At 43.4% G+C, this 21586-nt stretch overlaps 1 protein-coding gene and 2 long non-coding RNA genes across 12 annotated transcripts in view; 2 read left to right on the top strand and 1 right to left on the bottom strand.

The window, feature by feature from the left end:
* The window catches only part of LOC119178128 (uncharacterized), a 435306-nt gene that overhangs the window by 39302 nt on the left and 374418 nt on the right, over positions 1-21586 (bottom strand). For 3 of the 10 annotated variants that reach the window (XM_075890937.1, XM_075890940.1, XM_075890936.1), the window contains exons 14-15: positions 14574-14643; positions 274-343 (exon numbers count right to left, since the gene is read on the bottom strand). The exons of 1 other annotated variant lie outside the window; for it this stretch is intronic. In XM_075890937.1, coding sequence (XP_075747052.1) covers positions 274-343; positions 14574-14643 — 140 coding nt within the window. The remainder of the gene's footprint in view (positions 1-273; positions 344-14573; positions 14644-21586) is intronic. 6 more of the 10 variants (XM_075890939.1, XM_075890941.1, XM_075890935.1 and 3 more) reach the window with 2 other exon arrangements.
* On the top strand, positions 2924-6216 carry LOC142804230 (uncharacterized). The gene is made up of 2 exons (XR_012894532.1): positions 2924-3516; positions 3810-6216. It is a non-coding gene; the product is annotated as an uncharacterized LOC142804230 (long non-coding RNA).
* On the top strand, positions 8412-13320 carry LOC119159833 (uncharacterized). The gene is made up of 2 exons (XR_005108123.2): positions 8412-12309; positions 13043-13320. It is a non-coding gene; the product is annotated as an uncharacterized LOC119159833 (long non-coding RNA).

The raw sequence follows: 21586 nt of genomic DNA, 5'->3' as shown, positions 1-21586 counted from the left end.
TAAATAAGGCAGCATGAAGAGGAGGAAGACACCACCGCTGTCATACAGTGTTCGACCAACGGAGCGGGGCGTTAGTGTCCAACCAATTGTCTTAGGACACTATGAATAGTCTTGTTTTTTATTCACATATTTGTGACCTTTAGTGGATGCGTATTCTGCATTTGCAGCACCTTTGAGTGAAACACACCCATCAATCTGCAAGTCAAAGATATTTTCCTGCAATGCTGTTTCACTTTGCACTCCTCCGGTAAGAAGGTTAATACGCAGCCTTACCGTCGCCATGCTGTCTGAATGATGAGTGCCGCACCTCCCACATTTTCAATGATGTCCAGACAACGAGATCCTGCAAAATTATATTTCAGCGTTCATAAAGCGGCCGTCACCCAACATGAGATGAGCGCACTGTGACAGCTTGGATCCACATAGTGCAGGTAATATGCAATATTATATGTTTTTATAGATAGCATGAGTAGCTTTATAATGTGGTAGCAGGGCTGGGTGGTATAGAAAATGCATGTGTCTTATATAATTTTGAGGTATCTTGTATCCGTATCACGACATATCCCGCAAGTTGACTATCTGTATCTGTATTGCAACTCTCTGTATCTGTATCATTTTCTATTGCTAAATACCTGGTTCCTGAGGGTCTAACAAAAATTATTCTTTAATTGTCCCAAAAGTATACTCGTTCCCAGTTGCGTAGGAAAACTGGTCTGTTACAGATTAGGCAGTCAGATCGCCATGACATATAAAAACCACGCTCCTCTAGGAATGTTCTTACAGAAGGTGTCACGGTGTGTAATTTAAAAAAAAAAGAACGAGCGTTTTTTCATTTGTAGCTGCCTGCATTTTTTTTACCTCATTTAGGTACATTCTGACCCTTGCGTGCTGTATATAGCACCCTGTACAGTGAGATGGGGAGCACAGTGTCACATAAATATTCATACAGTTTTTTCTTTCCAACAAACCACAGGTAGTCAGTCGAAAAATGGACACATAGAAACTGCACGCTGGCCACAACTTTCTTTATGTAGCCTTGCACAACCCCTGTGACTGAGATACACGGGTGCTTGTGCTTAGAACTTTGTCGCAAACTGGCCCTAGGCAGGCTTATTGTCTGGAAAGAATCGCATTATTGTGTGTGATAAACACTTTTGAACAGCAAAGGGAAAGCGAGGTGCCACACAATGCGAATTGCGTACTGCAATTCCTCATTACAATAGCGCTAGGCATAATTATTCATTGTCGTCAGCCACAGCATCAACGCATTGCAAAATACTCCTTGAAAGTGTGTAGTGGCTACCATGCTTCTTCGAAGAATGATGAATGATGGCATAATGAATGCCTGCCTACTACACAAAGTTATAACGATTTATGGTGTAGTGGGTTGGTGGCATATGTGCTTGTGGCAGTTACCCAAATGATATTTAAGAAAGGTCCTAACAGGTCGCTCTTCCAGCTTTCGTTGTGACTGTGCTGCGCTTTCCATGCAGGCCTGGCATTTTCTTTTTTTTTTTCATCTTGAGTGATTAAGTCCAAGCCAGAAAAAAGCTTATCACTGGGCGGCGTAAGCTGTGCCACCAATATATAGTAAACTTGTGACTACATGTCTCTGATGGTTCTATTAAAGTTACGCAGAAATGCTGCCGTGGTGGCTGTAGTTCGATGGAAGGAAAATGCTAGAGGCATGTGTACTTTGATTTCATTGCAGGTACGATCCCCTCACGGTGAAAATTTCCGGAGCCTCTGTTTTTACACCTTTCATAACCAAGGTGACTGCCGTTTCCTTCATGGTTACCACCTCGTGACAATACAATAAATCAGAGGCGTTTCTTTTGAGCTCATGTTCTTTCATTGAAAAAAAAAATGATTTTACCTCAGATAATTCACACCAGCAGATAAGAAAAGTATGAAAAGGAATTGCAGTTTTGTGTGCTCTACGTACACATTGTGCCACAAAGAATTCACTGCACCGTTGTTTCTACTGTACGCCGGTTATTTGGTTTTACGAAACGCTTTTTTATGGACAAGGGAACACTGCAATGTGCACAACGGTATTCACACAATCGTGCGAAGGCTTTTTATTGAAGCTCATGTGGTTAAGTGGCAACCCTCTAGCTGGTCGGCACGCTTAGCAGCGACTCCATCAATTACAGAAATGACAAACAAGAACTGCTGTGAGTAAATTGTGTAAGAGCTGTCCTGTTAAGCAGTTGAAACAAACGGCAATAGCGGTAAATGCCAATAACGGCAATAAGGGCAAGGAAGCAATAGCTATTCGGCTAGTATTCTTGGGCACAAGTTTCTGTGGCAATGTTAAGAAGGCTACAGAACCAAAGCGGGCGAGTGCCATCGCTGAAGAATATAGTCCCACAAATGCCTCATCTTCTGCACGCGAAAATCACAAAAAAAACATTATACTTCATTTTATACACGATGCTGTTTTTAAAGAGATGCTGAACGAACCAACAAGATATAATTATTTGTTTTGCTTTATAAAGTGTAGTTTCGCGATTTGAACGTCTCAAAAAGTCGCAAGGTTTAAGTGCACCTCATAGTCAAATTGGCATCTTCACCTTTAGATGAGAGCGAGTCGCTGTCCAGCTATTCCGACGACACGCCGAAGAAGCTTGTGTTGATTTTCACTCACAAATGGCTAGGCGAGCAGATGTAGCAAGCTTTATGCTGTGCGATTATTTGAACACGGCCGTCATTCAAAAAGCGAGCCTAGCTGGATTGCTTCTCAGAAGAGTACATGGGCAGTATTCTTCTTCACATGTACTCTTCTGTGAAGTAGTCTCTTCTATGAAGTAGAGTTTGAAAATTAGATTTTGGTTATCGCAAATCGTATTTCACGTGTGACACGACGATCAAGCAAGCTTGAGTGAATTAGCAGTTTAACAGGTAAACATGCCAGCCTAGGAGGATATATATAAAAAAATTGCTGGAGTGGAGGGAGCGCTCTTCAAGTGAAGCCAGCGCCGCCATGTTGTGGTGGGCAGAAAGCTCGGCTCGGCTGGCTCGGTGGCGGCCAGCGCTGCCAGTTCACCTGCAGCGACGGTGGATTGCGGTTCGTGCGCCTGTCTTTCCTTGACAAGTGTGTCTCTGCAGTGCATTCGAATGCGTGCGGCTCGATTCAAGCGAGCATGGTACAATCCTGCGTAGCGTATGGGTGCACAAATCGCGCGATTCCTGCTTCCAAGATCACATTTCACAGGTGCGTACTGAAAGCACGTAGTGCTTACGCGGTCTAATACGGCTGACTCGTGTTTTTCATTGGTAGGCTTAAGGAATTAATATTTGGAAATTATTGGCAGGTTTCCAAAAGATGCTGAGACACGGAACCTATGGGAGCGAGCTGTGCGTCGTGAACACTGGAAACCGACAGATAAAGATCGCCTTTGCTCTGCGCACTTTGATCCGGCGTGTTTTGACCGGACCGGACAAACAACAAGGTTGAAAGCGGGAAGTGTGCCGACTTCGTTCGCTGCTTTTCCTGCCCACCTCCAGGCACCGGTAAGCATCGGAACTTCGCAGATATAGTGCTCTGACATCAAGGAGGTTGGAATGACGTAGACATATCTCTTCTGTCGTGTTTTGTCGACGTGACTGCATTGCTGCGTGTTTCCTCGCGAGCTTTTCGTCCCGTTCGCTCGTTTACAATATCGCTCAACACACGATTAGCGCATGATCATTGTCGAATGTTCCCGAACATGCTTTCGTGAATACATATATTCATGTTATGAGCAATAATTGAAGTATATATATCATTCTAAAAGTAGTTAATTTCCACTATGTGCTTATTTCAGGTGAAAAGGAAGCGGCCAGCACCAAAACCTCGAGGATGCAGTCCTGCTCAGCAGCAAGAGGCCTTAAATACTGAAGATCATGTCACTGTATCACCATCAAAGCAGTGGTACAAGACGAAGTTGCAGGAAACAGAAGACAAAAGATTGCACTTGAAGAAAAAAATTAAAACGTTGCAGCAGAGCAAACGAAGGCTGACACAAAAGAAAATCACCGCTGAAGAAATTATTAGAGGCATCGAAGAACAAAAGCTTTTGTCAGAAGAGGGCTCCAAGATGTTCGATGCAGCATTTTCTCCTGACATACAACAGCTGCTTCACCGGGCACGGACAGAAAGTGGAGGTAAATACCCTCCAGAGCTGCGAACGTTTGCACTAACTTTACATTTCTACTCACCAGCAGCCTACGAATTTGTGCGATCAAAGTTTAATGACGCCCTCCCTTCGCAGCGCACAATCAGAGAATGGTATAGGTCTGTTGATGGCCAACCAGGCTTTACAGGTGAAGCATTTTCTTTCTTGGAGAAGTTGGTTCAAGGTCGCTCTGAAACTCTTTACTGCGCTCTGATTGTCGATGATATGTCGATTAGGAAACATGTTGAACTTGTCGGAGACAGGGTAGTTGGCTACGTTGATTTTGGAGCATCTCTTGATGATGACAGCCTTCCTGAAGCCACAAATGTTTGTGTTTATATTGTTGTTGGCATAAACATGAGGCTGAAAATTCCAGTCGGCTACTTTCTTATCCACTCGCTCACTGGTTCTGAGAGGGCTGAACTAACAAAACAATGCATTGAACGACTGGAATCTGTGAAAGTTCAAGTTGTCAGTCTAACATTTGATGGTGCGTCATCAAATTTCACTATGGCAAAATGCCTTGGTGCAGAACTGAAGCCTGATCCTGTCGAGTTCTCCACATCCTTTAAAAACCCAGTTGATGAGTCAAGGGATGTGCATATCCTGCTTGACCCATGCCACATGATTAAGTTGATTAGAAATTCACTGGCAACAATGTGTTACATCACTGATGTTGATGGAAACCACATAAAATGGGCTTACATAAAGGCACTGGAGGCTTTACAGCGCGAGGAAGGGCTCCGCCTTGGCAATAAGCTAACTAAGGTGCATATGCAGTGGGAGAAGCAAAAGATGAAGGTACGGCTCGCAGTTCAGGCACTCAGCGCTTCAGTCGCAGACGCTCTTGAATTTTGCGAGCAAACGCTGAAGCTGCCACAGTTTAGAGGTGCTAGTGCCACGGCAAAATTTGTGAGGGTATTTGATCATCTCTTCGATTTGCTAAACTCCAGAAATGCGTTTGCAAAATCATACAAAGCCCCCCTTCGAAAGCAAAATGAGCCTTGTTGGAAACCATTTTTTGCCGACGCTCGAGAGTACATATGTGCTTTAAAAGACCCATTCGGTCGACCACTTTTGCAGGGAACAAAGAGGACAGGATTTGTGGGTTTTCTTGTGTGTATACAGAGCACAGAAAGTATCTTCAAGGAACTCGTTCATGAAGGTCAACTTAACTATCTGCTCACGCACAAGATGAGTCAAGATCACGCAGAAACTTTCTTTGGCTGTGTGCGAGGACGTGGGGGGTTCAACAACAACCCTACAGCTGCCCAATTCATGGCAGCTTACAAGCGTCTATTGGTCCAGACAGAAGTGAGATCGTCCACCTCAGGCAACTGTTCGCAAGATATTGTTTCTATTCTGGGTGCATCTGCCTCTGCCACTACATTTTGTGCAACCACTGAGGTCACATCGCGAAGGTGTGCCATCCTACAACCAGAGGACCACGATTACACAGACCGAATTGACTATCCAGAGAGCCTCTCCACATTCGTTTGCTCTGTCGTGCCTTACATTGCAGGCTTTGTCGCTCGCAAAATCGCTACTACAAACACCTGTGAGTTGTGCATAGAAGCTCTTCATGGAGCGGATACATCTCTATTGGTGAGACAAAAAAATCGAGGTGGACTCTTTTACCCTTCCGAAGACGTTGTGTCACTGTGCGAAACAGCGGAAAAGGGGCTGCGTCGACTGCAGGCTTCCACTCAATGCCTTAAGAACATACATGCCAATACCAAACAACTAGTCCTGGAGATTTTGAGTCAATCACTGGAAAAGAGGTGGTTTTCACAATTGGAACAACATCTTTTTGACGTCGACGTGTTGGACAACCATATTTACAACTTGAGCAAGCAAGTATTGGAGCTGTACATCAAGATCAGGCTGCACCACATGACAAAGGAACGAAGCCGGGAACTCGTGAAAGACAAAGTTAGGTCTTTGCTTTCAAGACTCGTCATTTTTAGGAATCAGTGAAACAACTTTGCCATAACGTTCATGTTGGCTAAAGGCTGAGAAAGCTGTACAAATAAAATTTTAACACATGAAAAACGAACCGTTCTGTAGTCTCTTTAAATACTGCCAGTGTATCGGCGACTATGTGAGCACGTTTTTACTTCTCTAGCAGCAATCATTTGCGAAAAAAAAACGGCCGCGGAAGTGCACTATATGCTACGCGGCCGCCTTCCTGCCCACCACAAGATGGCCGCCGCCGGCTTCACTGTGCTCTATGGGTAAGTATAGGCGGCTTCCACTCCAGCAATTTTTTTATATATATCCTCCTAGATGCCAGCCTGCAGTGAGTCGGGCAGTCAAAGTGACTAGGCCTCCGAGAAAAACCCAACCGGTGGCACTTCTTCAAAACCCCAAATGACCCTGCAGTTCTCAAGACCTAGACAGTTGCTATTCCAGGAAAAGCCTTCCAGGTGTGACAGTCAAGATCTACATCCACGATCTACACTTCGAATCAGAGAACCTAATCAATTGCTACGAGGACATCGTAGGCAGAAACGTTGTGAATCTTCCAAGTGGTAGGCGGACACTTAAGCTCGGTGATTTTCCTGGAATTTTCTGCACACTTGCCTAAACCAGCAGCATTAAAATGCAAAAGCAAACCCCCAAAACTTTGGGTGCACGTTAAAGAACCCCAGGTGGTCTAAATTTCCGGAGCCCTCCACTACGGCGTCTCTCATAATCATATAGTGGTTTTGGGACGTTAAACCCCACATATCAAACCCCCAAAACTTTGAAAGACTGTGAATCTCGAGGGTCGTGTGTCGGCAAGTGATGGCGATGTGCCTGACGTTAACCTGGAGAGCAGCAATGTTGACAAAGCTTTAAGAGAGATTGAGGTAGCCCAGCTCCTTGCAGAGCACGCTGCAATGCTGACAGCGCAACAGCAGCATGGTGAACAGTACAAGGGAGCAGACGACGCTGATCACTACAAGTCATAACTACTGTCCGTAGTGCGTAGTGTGGCAGATGTCACGAGGGCGTCTTTGTCATCTATAATGACTAAACACATGGCTGGATTCTTTGGGTAGCATGCTGCATCAGTATAGACGGCTTGTAAATATGCGATACCATCACCAACGACGTGTGTCATAGCTTGAACTAGGGCACGTCGATGACCTGGGCAGCGGTGGGGATTCATGTTGCATGAAGTCGGAGCCACTTTGATGAGAGCATGAAGAGTAGAGGCAAGTTTATGTTGCGGTACTTCTGTGGATTTCGCAGGAATGGGGTGGCCAAAACGAGACAGAACAGCGCAGCCCTGAAAATTCTGCCTGAGCCGTTAGAGCTGACTATTGCACTGGGCCTTGAGCAGTTCTGTTATGGTGTTGTGGACACCGAGTTTAATACCCGTGTCACACGGGCGCGCAAAAAGTCTTTTAAGTAAGCGGTCTTTTACGAAGTTGAAAGACTTTTAACAAAGAGGTGTAGCGGTGCAGACACACGGCAGCAACGATCTCCTTTTAGTGTTTTCGTTCGAAGACACTAGCGAAGGCGTGGCGCTAGCAGTTAAAAGAGAAGCAATGAAAATTAAACGATGTATCACGATGTACAAATTAAAGACTTGTTGCACTGCTCGTTTCTTCAAATAAATTTGAGAATAAGAGATGAAGAAACACCAATGTGAAAGTTTGTTGCTCTAGTTAAGGAAGCATTCCCATAACTAGCGACGTGCACAAGTCCGTCTGGCACCACTGGGCACCACTGTGGAGAGTTTGCGCAGTGAGCTCGAAAGACAGTCCACCAGCATGCGTGAAACCATCACTCCTGAGAAGCGAGTCGGCATTGCCTTATACAAGCTTGACCACTTGAATGACGGGCAAACACACGACTGCCACGCTTTCCTCGCTTGTGCAAAATGGTTCGGCGCGAGACCGAGCGTCCCCACGTAATATTGCCGACGCGTCGTAGCTGCTCACGAGAGTAGAAAAGGAAATAACCATTAAAAGAGTTCAATACACCTTCTGCAGGATATGAAGTTTGTTTTTACAAAGAATTTTGGTGACAGAAAAATAAGCATTCACTCTTTTTTTTCTACCACTCGAAAATTGCTGGCGCCCACTGGTTTCGAGGCTACTCATTCGGAGCCGTAAAAGAGATCGACGAACTCAGTTTACGAAAAAGACCGCTTCTGAAAAGGAGTTCGCTCTGTGCCGTGTGTCTGCTGTCAGGAACTCCTTTTCGGAAAAAGACCGCTTATTTAAAAGACTTTTAAGTGCCCGTGTGACAGGGGTATAAGGAGGCATTTTCGTAGATGCGTGTAGAGGCAGGCCGAGAGGTGCCTTCACAGCTGTTCGTAGAAGGATGTCAATCTTTTTTGGTTTGAGCTGATGTGAGATTATGATATGAAAGGTGATAGGTGAGCTGACTAACTATGAGTGCTTGTACTAAGCGGAGTATATCCTTCTTGCAAAGACCTCTCCTGTGATTCGTGATGCCATGGATCATGTGTATAATATGAGTTATCTGTTGAATCAGAAGGTTTGTAGTATGTGAGGCTTTGCCATCAGAGTGAAAGTAGAAGCCTAAAATATGAAGTCGAGCTACTTGAGGGATAGGAGGGCCATCAAGGCACAGTTAAATGTCAGGGCAATCATCAGTTTTGAGGCGCCGCTTGTACATTAGTAATAACTCTGACTTCTCCACTGAAGACGTAAGGCTGCTGGCTGCAGTGTAGTCTTGTACAATGAATGCAGCTTCCTGAAAAGTGTCCTGAATCATTGCGTCTGATCCTTTGGTTGCCCAAATTGTAATATCATCTGCATAGATGGCATGCTGGTTGGGAATCTGTTCAAATAGCTTCTTGGAAAGCCATGAAAAAATACGCGAGTAAGTAAACCGGAGAGCCCTTCCGACTAGACAGTGTCACCGCAACAGAAACTACTAAATTAAGGTGCGTTTTTTCGGGACGTACATCTGTGGCGGCATCTGCAGTGAAATATTTTTTATTACGTTTGTTTTTTAGATCAGTATATAGCAGCATTTTATATGATGCGGCTGCCTCATTTCAAGACATTGGGGAGATGCTGACTTGCGTTGTCTCGCCGCTCTAGCGCTGAACTTTCCTACCTCTAATAATAAAGAGAACAAGAAAAAAAAAAAGCGAAGAAAAGCGCAGCCGCGATTCTTTCGGCGAAGAAACACATTCTGCCTCAGTCGCTGCATTGCAAAGCTCCTCCGTTCGCCCCTCTAGGATATTGGTTCTAGTTCACTATAATTGCAAGTATTTCACTTCATATCACTATCTTTGCTTGTTACAACAGTTTAAATTGTAAAAAAAATATCTCTACAGAACTAGACACTGTGGTGCTGCGAGCGCACGTGACCTCCGTGCAGCTTGTGTTTCTGTACGTGCTGCTAAAAGGCATTACAGCAAAAGGCATTACGCAACGCTGCATGCCATCATGTCCGCAGGACCCCAAGCGCTTGTGTATCAAGGAATAAAACTTTCTATTAGCTGAACCGAACGACATTTCAGTGTAGCGCTAGGATTACTCACAATATATAATTGGGCCGAATATTTACTTGAACTCTGTCAATAGCGTTCAGTTCCGGTAAGAAAGATGGCAAGTGTGACGCTTAACCATGGTACTGCCTGCTAAGAGTTTCAATAAATATTTATCCGTAGAGGCAAACGACATACGCATTGCACATCCACAGGACACTTTTTGACCTCACACATATTGACGAAAATTGTACGCTGCAAGAACCAGTGCTACATAGGTGACACGGTGGTATTGTTTCAACAGCTGAAAGTCATTTAGCTCTAGTGGTAAGTTGAACATTGCAGAAAAAGCTTGATTGCAAGAGCAGCTGACCACGGAACACAATTGTTCTCCGGAATGCAGACCAAGCAGCAGCTCGTTATGTCATGGTTAGTGAGCGAGCCAGTGTTGCCCGACTCTCAGGCCGCTTGCTCATTTATAAAAATATGCGATTAGAAACTAACGACACGAGATAATGCGCTAAAGGTATGCCAGATTCTCTGTGAACGTACAAAGACCAACCCACACAACAGAGATTATGATCGAAAATTAGGTGTCATGACCCCTTCAAGTGCTGCAGAGCGAGAAGCTGACGATCGGGGAAAACTGAGGTCAGACAGGAAAGATGCTGAACTTGCAGGTTGCAACTCAGTTAAATAGAAATGATATTTAACCAAGTGACAACGACCACGCATGTGCCGGAACTAATGTGCTTCTAGAGGAATGAGCTGAACAAAAGGAAAAAAAAAAAAGCCAAGGAACAATAACATTCTATGTTAATATTTGTTACGTCTAGGCTATGGATGTTTCGTTTCTTTTGGTGATGCGGTGCTTAGAGTGAGACATATTTCGTGTAACAAAACAAACTAACAGAATGGGTTACAAAGATAGCACCCAAGTCTATTAACTCGCCCAAGTAATACCTCTGTCACATGGCCACCACCGAACTTCATTTTCCTCGGTTCAGCATTCAACTCGCAAATGGAGCTTTTTGAGAATAGAGATGCGGTGGTACTGCACGGCTCAGTGCAAGCTTTCCATGGCAGCTGCATGGGGCCAAGACAGCATTGCAGGGCATGCCAAAACATCCCATTTTTCATATATGTAGCCACCTTTGAATCATCGTAGACATGTTTTGTTTTGTGTGTGACATATATTCTAATAAAAATAAAGCGGCAAGTATGCGATATGTTATTGCAAAACTTGTGTTCTCCTAGCAAAAATGCCAATAGAGACATGTATCGGTCCTATAGAGAAATCTTATTGGTTTTATATGAGCTGTATTCATACTTCATTGGTCTTATTAGAAATCTATTGGCACCAATAAAACCCAATTGACCACACCTATTTGTTACCGATAAGACCAATAATGTGCCTATATGTTGTAGTGATTTGTCACCTATCGAACCAATAGACACGTATTGGTGCCATTAGAGATCAATAGGAGTCAGCTATTTGTCCCCTATTGGACCAATAAGTATGTATTGGTACCTATAGGTGACAGCTATTGTTGCGTATTGGTGCCCATAGGCTGTAATAGGTGAGACGCATTTGTCACTTATGGAACCAATAAACAGCAGCTATTTGTCATTTATAAAACTAGCTGGTGTGAATTTCTACTAGAATCAAGTAATCTTTAGGTTATATGTGTGGTATTAAGAGGGCATTCATATATGTATTTCACTTATTGGCAAATTAAATCAAAAGGGAGTTTTTGATTTGTTCAATGTATGAGCAAAGTGGCAGATATATGTGTATTCCAAAATATCGCACCCATATTTTTTATAAATATCACCAAAATAATTTGACACACAGTCAATATTAGTAATTTCATTCTGCATTCAAGATTATGTTTGTAGGCTATATAAGCCCACAAAGTAAGTGTTCACAGATGGGAAACTTATCATAGAGTTAAAAAAAAGAACGTCACTGCAGGTGGTGTTTTTTTTAGACTTCTGCTAGGCCCGGTTCATTCCGTTAATTAAAACGGCCAGCGTCACTCATGCACTCGCGAAATGCACCGCGCATAGCACCAAACTCTTACGGAGAAGCCACAACTACAAGAGAAAAATTTTTAGCCAAGAAATGCACCGCGGATAGCACCAAACTCTTACGGAAAAGCCATAACTACAGGAGAAAAATTTTCAGCCACAAAATGCACCGCGGATAGCACCAAATTCTTACGGAGAAGCCACAACTACAGGAGCAAAATTTTCAGTCAAGAAATGCACCACGAATAGCACCAAACTCTTACGGAGAAGCCGCAACTACAGGAAAAAAAATTTTCAGCCAAGAAATGCACCGCGGATAGCACCAAACTTTTACAGAGAAGCCACAACTACAAGAGGAAATTTTTCAACTAAATTTAGCGGCAGTTTGGCAACGACCATCCTTTCAGGCTGGCAACCACTTATGCAACGCCAAAAGGAACCTTGCCTGGTTGGGCTCGGTGTTTGTATATATTTAAAAGTATTTCAAAGTTTAACTAGCATATATAGAATCACAACGATGATGCTAGGTTAGTCATGAACGTCAAAGGAGTTACAGTGCTAAAAACAGTGTCTCGGACTTAAACAGCAATGAATGGTGCCGATGCCGACACGATGCCCACCAAGGTGATTTCTTCCGAGCGCATACACTGCGGCTGTTAGGTGAGAGAACTGTTTTATATATTTGTTAGTCAGTTGAAGTTGCTTTTCTTGTGCTTCTAATTCATTTATTTGCCAGCCATCAAAATGCGTCCCCATTAAAGTGTTTGGCCGCTTTGTTTATTCAGTAGTTTTTCCACTCTACAGTACAACACTTTTGAACATTGTGTGGGCTGTTAGCATATACATACACTGGCATAAATGCACGTTATTGGCTAGCGCATTGTTTTTGTGGTGATTCAAAATGACTAAAATATGTAATGTCTCCATTCAATCATAATAGTAAACTTCGGGGATAGGAAAGAAGCTAAGCTTATTGCCAACAAAAATACTGTGCGGCTCTCCCATCATTAATTCGCATTCGTGCTCACTGAACCCCATTCTGTAGCATACATGGTTGCAATAGAGAAGCGCTTATTCAGTGAAGCTTTTTGTGTGACTCCCAAAGCTCAGGCGCTGGGATTGGTTTGGTGTTAGTGCCATTTCGCCTTGCCCACAAGTGTCCAAGGTCCACCTAAGTGACTGAGGTTTTGTTTTTGGAACACAAGCATAATCAAATCCACAGCACAGAAGTGACAAAATATTCGTTCCTACTGTGTGAAGCTCTTACCTACTGCGAGCTCACCGGGACTTCCCTCATGCTGGTTCTACATTTTATTTAATGCATCACTCTTTTGAGTAGCACTTATAAAATATTTTCTTCCTTCTTCCTGGTATTTTATGTTTTTATTTTCAGACACTATCCGGAGAAGTAATGCAGTGGCACACATTCGACAAGGAAGAACAGCAAGCTTGGAAAGCTTGTTTCGGGGAAGATTGCCCATTTGATGAAATTATCTTCTATTATACATAAATATAATACAGGCCTCACTTGGAATGGATCTGTTTTGTTTTATAGTTCTATTCAATACTTCGAGCTTGTTCTGTGTTGTGTATTTATGCCCCACTCCTGCCTAATGCCTCCATATGAGGCCGGCAGTATGTAATAAATAAATAAATAAATAAATAAATAAAGGTGCTGCAATGTTGCAGCCCTGAAACGTCCTATATTTTTATTTCAAAGCTAAGAGTTCTCAACTTAGGAATAGGCCGCGATAGATTTTCAATTTCACAAACGCAGCACTAATAGACAAATAGAATGCTAATAGACATATACAGGACTAATACGCCAATAGAACAATACTCAATAGGCTAATAGAACGCCAGTAGACAAATACACCAATAGACAAATGGAGGTCTAATAGGCCACAATGCCACCTATAGACACATAGGATACCAATAGACCAATATGTTCAATAATCCAATAGGCTAGTGGTTTTTCTATAGGTGAATTTTGCTAGCATGGATAAGTTGAAAGCAATGCCATTACACGGGCTCTACCAACCAGCTGTCCTACGAACGTTGCCGATTTTCTCCTGCGCAACGTCATTTTCCATCATGGCACCTCACGCTAACTCTTCAGAGATTGCGGGTGCTTTTTCCTTTCCTGAGTTATTGACGACCTGCTTTTCTTCTGCGAGAGAAAACGAATTTACAGTGGTCTACCACCCACAAAATAATGACTGACTGAACAATTCTACGGAACTTTAACTGACATGCTCTCTAAGTACTTATCGTCCGACTACCGAGACTGGGGTGTAGAGCTTCCCTTCCTTGCATTTGTTTCTAATTCCTCACGCCACGATACAGCTGGTTTTTCAACTTTCTATCTCGCGTTTGGCCGTGATCTAACTTCACCTTGTGACACCATCTTTCCGACAGCCGTCGATTCGACGACCGAATACGCCAGCGATGCCATCATTAGAGAGCTCGCAAAGCACAAAAAGCTGCTCGTCAGTGCCTTTTAGCATGGTAATATCAGCAGCGGCAGCGTTAGAAGTCACATCATCGCCATGTTTCCTTTACTCCGGGTTCCCTTGTGGACTCCAACTAGACGTGTTGAACTTTCTGAAAACCGATTTCTCGATCTTGCCTAAAGCTTTACCATTCGGCAACATCATAAAAAGCACCGAGACGGTTCTTCAGCATCCGGGGTTTATGTTATAAACAATGTCACACTAAAGCAGTAAGAGAAGCATCGAGAAAGATGATGTTATTTTAGTGTGTGGGGCGTGCTCTTGTTCTCCATCTTAATTTACGCTTCGGCGCTGTGTAAATAAATCTTAAAACACCTAGTTTTTTTTGTGTGTCTTCCCACAGCAATATGAACACAACGACTACTATGGTAAGGAGCTAAAGTGTCAAGCAACGCATTAAAACAAACATGCCTGGCGACGCGGGGTTGTCCGCTTCCACGATTGCCAGTTGCCTCAGTTTCCTCCGTTTCCGAAACCATCTCTGCAAGAGAGACAATGACAATCTTCACTGTCACGGCATTTCTAAGTGACGACTAGCAGGTTAATTTTCCCTGCAAGTAGGTGAAAAAATCAATACGATCAATGCGCAGCCATGGAATTTTTAAATGTATGCACCATGAAGTTTACATATAAGCTGATCGACATACGAATAGAAATCTAATGCCAACCATGCATTTTTGTTGCTCAGAGAATTCACCAGTCACAAGAACTAAAGAGAGATGTGGCACACAGAAAGATGCTTTGCTATCTTTTTGGCTCGTTTATTCTTTCAGCCCTGCGTAAAAACTGACTACAACATCACTGCTATGCATTTCAGTCATGTTGGCTGCCAGTCGTGTAGCGTCCCTTTACACATAAGAAATTTACACTCAGCCAATTAATTAGGGAGCCAGATTTCTGATTACAAATGTAATACGGTTTGTGAAATTATCATGCGTTACTGTATTGAGAATATGCTTTACATTGAAGCTTTTCTTGGCACTGGGCATTCTACATCGCCATATTACCAGCACAATTGTTTATTTACATTTGAATTGATAAAAAACGTGCAAGCAATTAAGTGAGTATTAAAATATCGAAGCACACATCATGCACAGCATTGGCCTCAAAAAGAATGTAAATAGCTTCACTTGATGCATACCATAATAACTGCATCAAATTTGTAAATTTTCGTTAACACTGCTTTGTACAATATAAAATGGTACATACCAATGAGAGAGTTAATGAAAAAAAAAAGAGTTGTGCTTTCAATATTAAAGAAAATTGTTAGACATAGGTGATATAAAAAGAATTATTATTGCACCACATCGTCTCGCCCTTGAATGGGTCGCAATGAATTTATAGGAATAATATCGTAAATCAATTTATTGAGCGAGCAGAACAAGCGGGTGGTAGCTCGAAGAATATGCACGCAGAACCAAATGATGGTGCTCGAACGTCGGTTTCCCCCCTTCGTCTCGTGGCGATGAGAGCTGAGCCTGTGATATCGTCTTCATTTATTCAATATATTTAACCAGTCCCCTCTACAAAGGTGAAGCCATCCTGGCGACCTAACAGGTGGGAACAAGTGGGTTGAAGTATGACTTAAGGCGTTCTACGTGAATGATATTTGCTACGTGATGTGACTGAGGAGAGGGGCACAGGCATTCACCCAGGCGCCGTGTGAGGAAGAACCCTTGCGAGGCTTTGTTCACACAAAGAACACATGGTTTATTTACATACACGGATCAAGCATCCTAGGCGTCGATACGGGCCTTTACACGACCTGCCGTAAAGAAGTCGAGAGAGAGAGAGCACCCAACGCACACGTGACGCTCCTCTTATATCCTGCCTTTGTGCACGCGCATCTTGACTGACGCCGACTGCACATCTCTGTGAGCCAATGCGTGTTCCATGTTGCGCACACAGACACCTCTCGCATTTTTCCAGGACGTGGACCGCGTTAGGAGGGCTTGCCGATGACCGTCTCTTGCAGGGCGGATTCTTGCATTGCCAGTTATAACAGCCCGTCTGCCACCCGAAGAGGTCATGTAAGGGCTGCAGTGTCACTGCTCCCTGAAGTGGTTGTTGTACGTCTTTTTGGGCGTCACACTCGCTGTCCACAAATGGCAGCGAATCTGCAGTGTCTATAGCATTGTTTATAAAGCATTGTTCCATCATATGCATTCTCAAAGCCCTCTGTGTTACATTATATTATATCTAGATCCTAACTTACTCAAAGCAGGAGGAATCATTTGCCTTCAAACTGCTGTGCTGCGGACAAGGCAGCCAGTGCGGCATTCCGAAAATTATGGATCCACATATTCGTCTTGTCACAGGCAAAAACACTTCTTCGACAATCGTCTGAAGTCGTAAAGACTTCCAGAGATGAAACTGTCGAGCACTAATCAAAATACCTAAATTATGCATACCATGACCCTTCGTTCCTCATGACGTACAACACAACAGCACCGCTCTTCCTGTATATCCATTGCATGGTAGCTTACCCTCACCAGATATGCTGTACTAAACTTCTTGTCACTGTGTTAAAAATTTTCCTGCCTGTGCGCTTATTTAATTGCAAATTGTGGAACCAGTGCTTAATAAATCATTGTTAGTCTATTTTATGTTTATGTCTGATTATACTTCATTGTTTTGTTTAGTATTTGAGTGTAAGAAAGCTTTACACTACATTTACGCTTTACCCAGAGATTACCTTTCTGTGCAGCTCTTCCACACCCCTGCTATTCTAAAAGTATTTAGTCTCTATAAATTACGCCTATTTCTCCGATATAAACACGAAATAAAACAACATATTTTGATGCTTAACGAAATGACAGAACTTGCCAAATATGTTCCTATGTAGCCTTTGAGGCTGATGGAAAAATTTAAGGTCAAGTCCTCTTGCACAAATTACGGTGCCCAAATGTTAAAAATTACTTTACCCTCTGTTTTAAATGTTTTAGGACGAAGTGATGTTGACATTGATGTATGCTGTAGGTCTGAACTTTTTGCGTTTTTCTAATGAATCCTATATCTGGTCTTTCAATTGTCGAGTGGCCTTCATGAAGTATTCAGAGTGCTTATCTTGTTTCAGATGCTGATGACTCTCTGCATTCATTGAATGTTTTCCATTACTTTTTATTCTGCAAAATATGTGTACTTTGACTGTGTGACGCCGAACTGTAACCGGCTGGGAAGCCTAGACAAGCTCTGTCCAGCTTTTTTTTCCCATGCCTTCTGCTTCGTGAAATAGTAAATAAATGAAATGAAAGATTAGATACGCAACTACAGTGACGATTGCCGGCCATTCAGGCATAGCATGAGAGAGCAAGTGGGAGAGAGTGGTAGATGCTTATGGTAAAACGGTTTGTGGTGGTGTGCGACGCACGATAGCGCTGGAGTTTACAGCATTATAGGATATTGGCAGTCTCGGCCATGGTAGCAACAGGCTTGGCACTGCGTTATTTTTTGTTGTTGTTGTTCGAAATTAATGCACCTGTCAAGCAGGAATGCCCGCTGTGAGATAATTCGGCAATATTACAGCCTAACATCAATTGGCACCACTTTCCCTGGGTGTTGTCACCACGATCGATGTAAAAATGCAGGCAACAGCCAAATGCAGATGAATTTACTACAGCTAAAACAGCGTGCATTTGATTGCAATGTGTTTGCACACTTGTATATTCCGCAATAATATTATTTTAATTGAGTCAGTAATGTTAAAACAATGCACAGAGAATGAGGAAAAAAAGAGTTGATAGTTTTGCAAACCATGAGACACTCATTTTTTTATCGCCTTATCTGTCTTACTAGGCTGGTGGTCTGTAAAGTTCTGTGTGTATATACTAAAATAACAAAAAAATGGGCTAAAGCCCATTTGTTGAAGTGGAACAATTATACGTCGAGTTCTACGTTTTTCGTTTTTCACCATGAAGAAGCGTACAACCAGAACATATCCTACTTCTAGTTGGAACATAACTGTGACCAACAGCTTCCAGTTCAACTGGTGATGGTCCCCATTCACAGCCAGTTGAGCTGTAACGGGGACCAGCTACTAACTGGAACCACTTGCAGCTGGAAACAACTGTTTCTAGTTGATTCCCAGCTGAAACTAGTAGGCCTGCAACTGGGACCAGTTGATCCCAGTTACTTCCAGTTGAAACCATTTGGATTCCCATTTACACATTTTCACCTGGGTTGGGCATTTGCAGTTCGCCTGTGCTTTTCGACCACTCAGAAATTAGCCACTATTGCCGCCGGCGCCCAGACGCCCGCTCATCAAGCGCTGGCCTATGTTCGCCACCGTGATGAGCTCCGGGCTCACAATATTGGGCGGAGACTTCGTCGCTGTGTTGCGAGTCGTTCAAAACACGTTGCACTTATTACTCGTAACAAGCTTGGTTGTATTATGTTGTGAGCTGTAAGTGCACGGGCACGGGCTGGCGTCAGAACTCAGTGAATATTGGTCGGCATTACAGTTGGCTTCCCCGTCAATAGGTCGCAAGCAGCTCAACGTTGGCCATTGGTGGCAGACTTGCATTTGCTCGCTGCATTCGCTCGAGTTTGTAGAAAAGGACCGCATCACCGTCGATTTCTTCGGCATCGCTTCAAACCAGCTCGGCACTTTTCGTGGCGGCAGCCCAGTGTACGCTCATTTTCCTGTTCGCGGTTTCCTGGCGACAGACGCTCCGTGTGCAACGTCGTATTTAGTGTTGCGTTCGCTTGCTTGAGCTTAAAGACGTCGCTCACTTAGAACTCGCCAACTTGTTGGCGGCACTGTGCTTCGTTTCGCCTTAGAGTTATGGTTGCAGCCAATGCACTTAAGCTGTTGCACTATGGGGATTGAATTGCATCTTTGACAATGTGTCACATCATGGTGAAATTATTTATGCCATATTTTACACTTATGTTTTTATTGCACCTTGCATGTTTAGTCATATGCATGCATGTTCATTCTCAGCATGTGTGACTAACTATTTTTACAATCTTAATGTGCAGCTGTGGGCACACACCGTGCAGAAGGCTGTGACTGTGTGCGCTGGGGTCTGCAATGCCTGTCATCTATCGCTTTCTTTGGAAAATCTTCAGAAGGACTGTACAAGATGTGAAGGTAAAGTTATTTGCGTGTCATATTTTACACATATTTTTTTAAATCAACTTGCACGTACTTGTCATATGCGTGCATCTTCATCCTCTGTCACATTTGACTAATCATTTTTACAATATTATTGTAACAGCTGTGGGCACGCAACATGCAGAAGGCTGTCTGCGCTGGGGTCTGCAATACCTGTCATCTATTGCTTCCGTCAGAGGAGCTTCACAGGGACTGTACAAGATGTGACAACGAGGCTGGACTTGTACATTTCATCATAAATTCACCTAAATAATGTAGAAACTTCATGAGTATATAAAAAAAATAAAAGACTTCAATGTCTCACTAGTGTATTTCGTTGTTGCAGTGACTGCAAAAGCAGTGACACACAGATGGCCAAATAATTTTTTGCGTGTTCTTCTCTGCACCATTTCTAGCTCACTGCGCAGAGAAACATGTGAAAAGAGTATTAGGCCTGGAGGAGAGTAAAGAAAAAAAGAATATTTGAACTGGTGATAAAAAGTTCATCCAATTGGAGTATTTTAGAGGATGAACTGTTCATCTGGCAAAGTGCAACTGTGATGACTGACGGTTGTCTGGTAAGGTGTAAATGAGGGACTAATAGTTGCCCGTTAAGGTGTAATTGTGAGGAAGAAGGAAGGACAGGAAGGTTAGCCAGTTCTCAAACGGGTAATTGAGAACTAAATGTTAGTCAATTGAGGTGATTTGTGGGACTAACGTTTACCCGCTAAGGTATAAATGTGAGGACTAAATGTAAGTCTTTTGAGCTAGTCTGTAGAGACCAACTGTTAGATTCGGTGCCCTTAGTCCATAAAAGGATTAATGATTGTGGCAGCCACATTAGTTCCCAAAAGGACAAACCACACTCATCCTGTTAACACCCTTTTGCCTCAGGGTGTAGAGTGCATCATAGTGAATCAATGTGCAAACAAAAAAATTAAAAAATTATAGGTACACAAGCATGCACATATATATATATATATATATATGTGTGTGTGTGTGTGTGTGTGTGTGTGTGTGTGTGTGTGTGTGTGTGTGTGTGTGACGCATTAACAAGGCGATTCTAGGAGAAGGCGACGAAGAGGAAGTGCGCGTGCATTAGAATGAATGCATGACATCTTGACCACGGCGTGCCTCCATTTTGTAGCGTCACACAAGTCGACAGGATTGACCTCATCAACGTGCCATGGCTAGGCCAAAGCCTCCGATCAACATACAGAAGTTTAAGGGAACACCAGAAGACGTCCCCATTGACAAGTGGCTTCTTCTTTTCGACATGAAGGCAGCCGAGGCGTCATAGACTCACCGCGATCGGGTCAGTCACTTCAGTGAATACATTGAAGGGGGAGTGTTCAAGTGGTACCTGACAGAGATTTTTGGCAATGGCGAGACAACTTAGGACGATATCAAGTGCGACATGCAAGCCCGCTTTGCAACGACTGACAGAGATACCTTCCGTCTCTTCATTCACTACCGACTGAAAGGAGGGCAGACCATCAAGGACTACTACGACGAGAAAAAGCGACTGGGTTCCTTGGCTGACCTGAAAGAGTGCCACATCACTTCTGGACTGACTGATGATGTTCCTCCTGATGTGGAACTGGCGCTCGCCAGACTGTCTTTCAACTCGTCATTAGAGTGGCTCAGTGCTGCTCAACGGGTCGAGACATCTTTAAAACGGGTGAGAGGAGTTTCCTTTACTCGCAACGCTAGTATTGCATCAAGAGCTCCACGTCTCTTCAGCAGACTGCAGCAGCCAACAAGAACTCCTCGACCGCGTGCCCCGCAAAACAAATGTAGATACTGCTCAGCTGCTGGTTTCCCACGACAGTTTCACTGGCACAACGAATGTCCGCACCGCGGCAATGTGTCCACTATTGATACTGAACGGGGAAACGAGGAGGGCGACCCAGAGTTTTATTAATACACTTCAGTGCTCTCATCGATGGAAAGCCAGTAAATGAAATTCTTGATACAGGAGCAACAATTACTAGTATCAGCGAGGATGTGTACAAACAGCTAAAACTTCAGTTGATGAGAGACTCCAGCATCATGGTCCAGCAAGCTGCATCAAGCATTCGAACTTTGGGTCGCGTATACATTCAGTTAGAAATTGGGAATGTCATAAAGAAAGTTTATGCACATGTGCTGCGAGGCATGAGAACGCAATTAATTCTTGGCTTAGACAGTGCTTCGTACTTCAATCTTTCTGTAAATCTGGAAAGCAAGTCAGTGACGCAAGCACGTGAGAATATGAACCTTCCGCATCACAATGAAAAGAAAACCATTCAAGCCCCGCTGATGCGAACTCTGACTTCAGAAAACATAT

This window comes from Rhipicephalus microplus, chromosome 3 (assembly GCF_043290135.1).
Source record: "Rhipicephalus microplus isolate Deutch F79 chromosome 3, USDA_Rmic, whole genome shotgun sequence".
NCBI lineage: Eukaryota > Metazoa > Arthropoda > Arachnida > Ixodida > Ixodidae > Rhipicephalus > Rhipicephalus microplus.
This window is presented reverse-complemented; position numbering and strand designations above follow the sequence as displayed.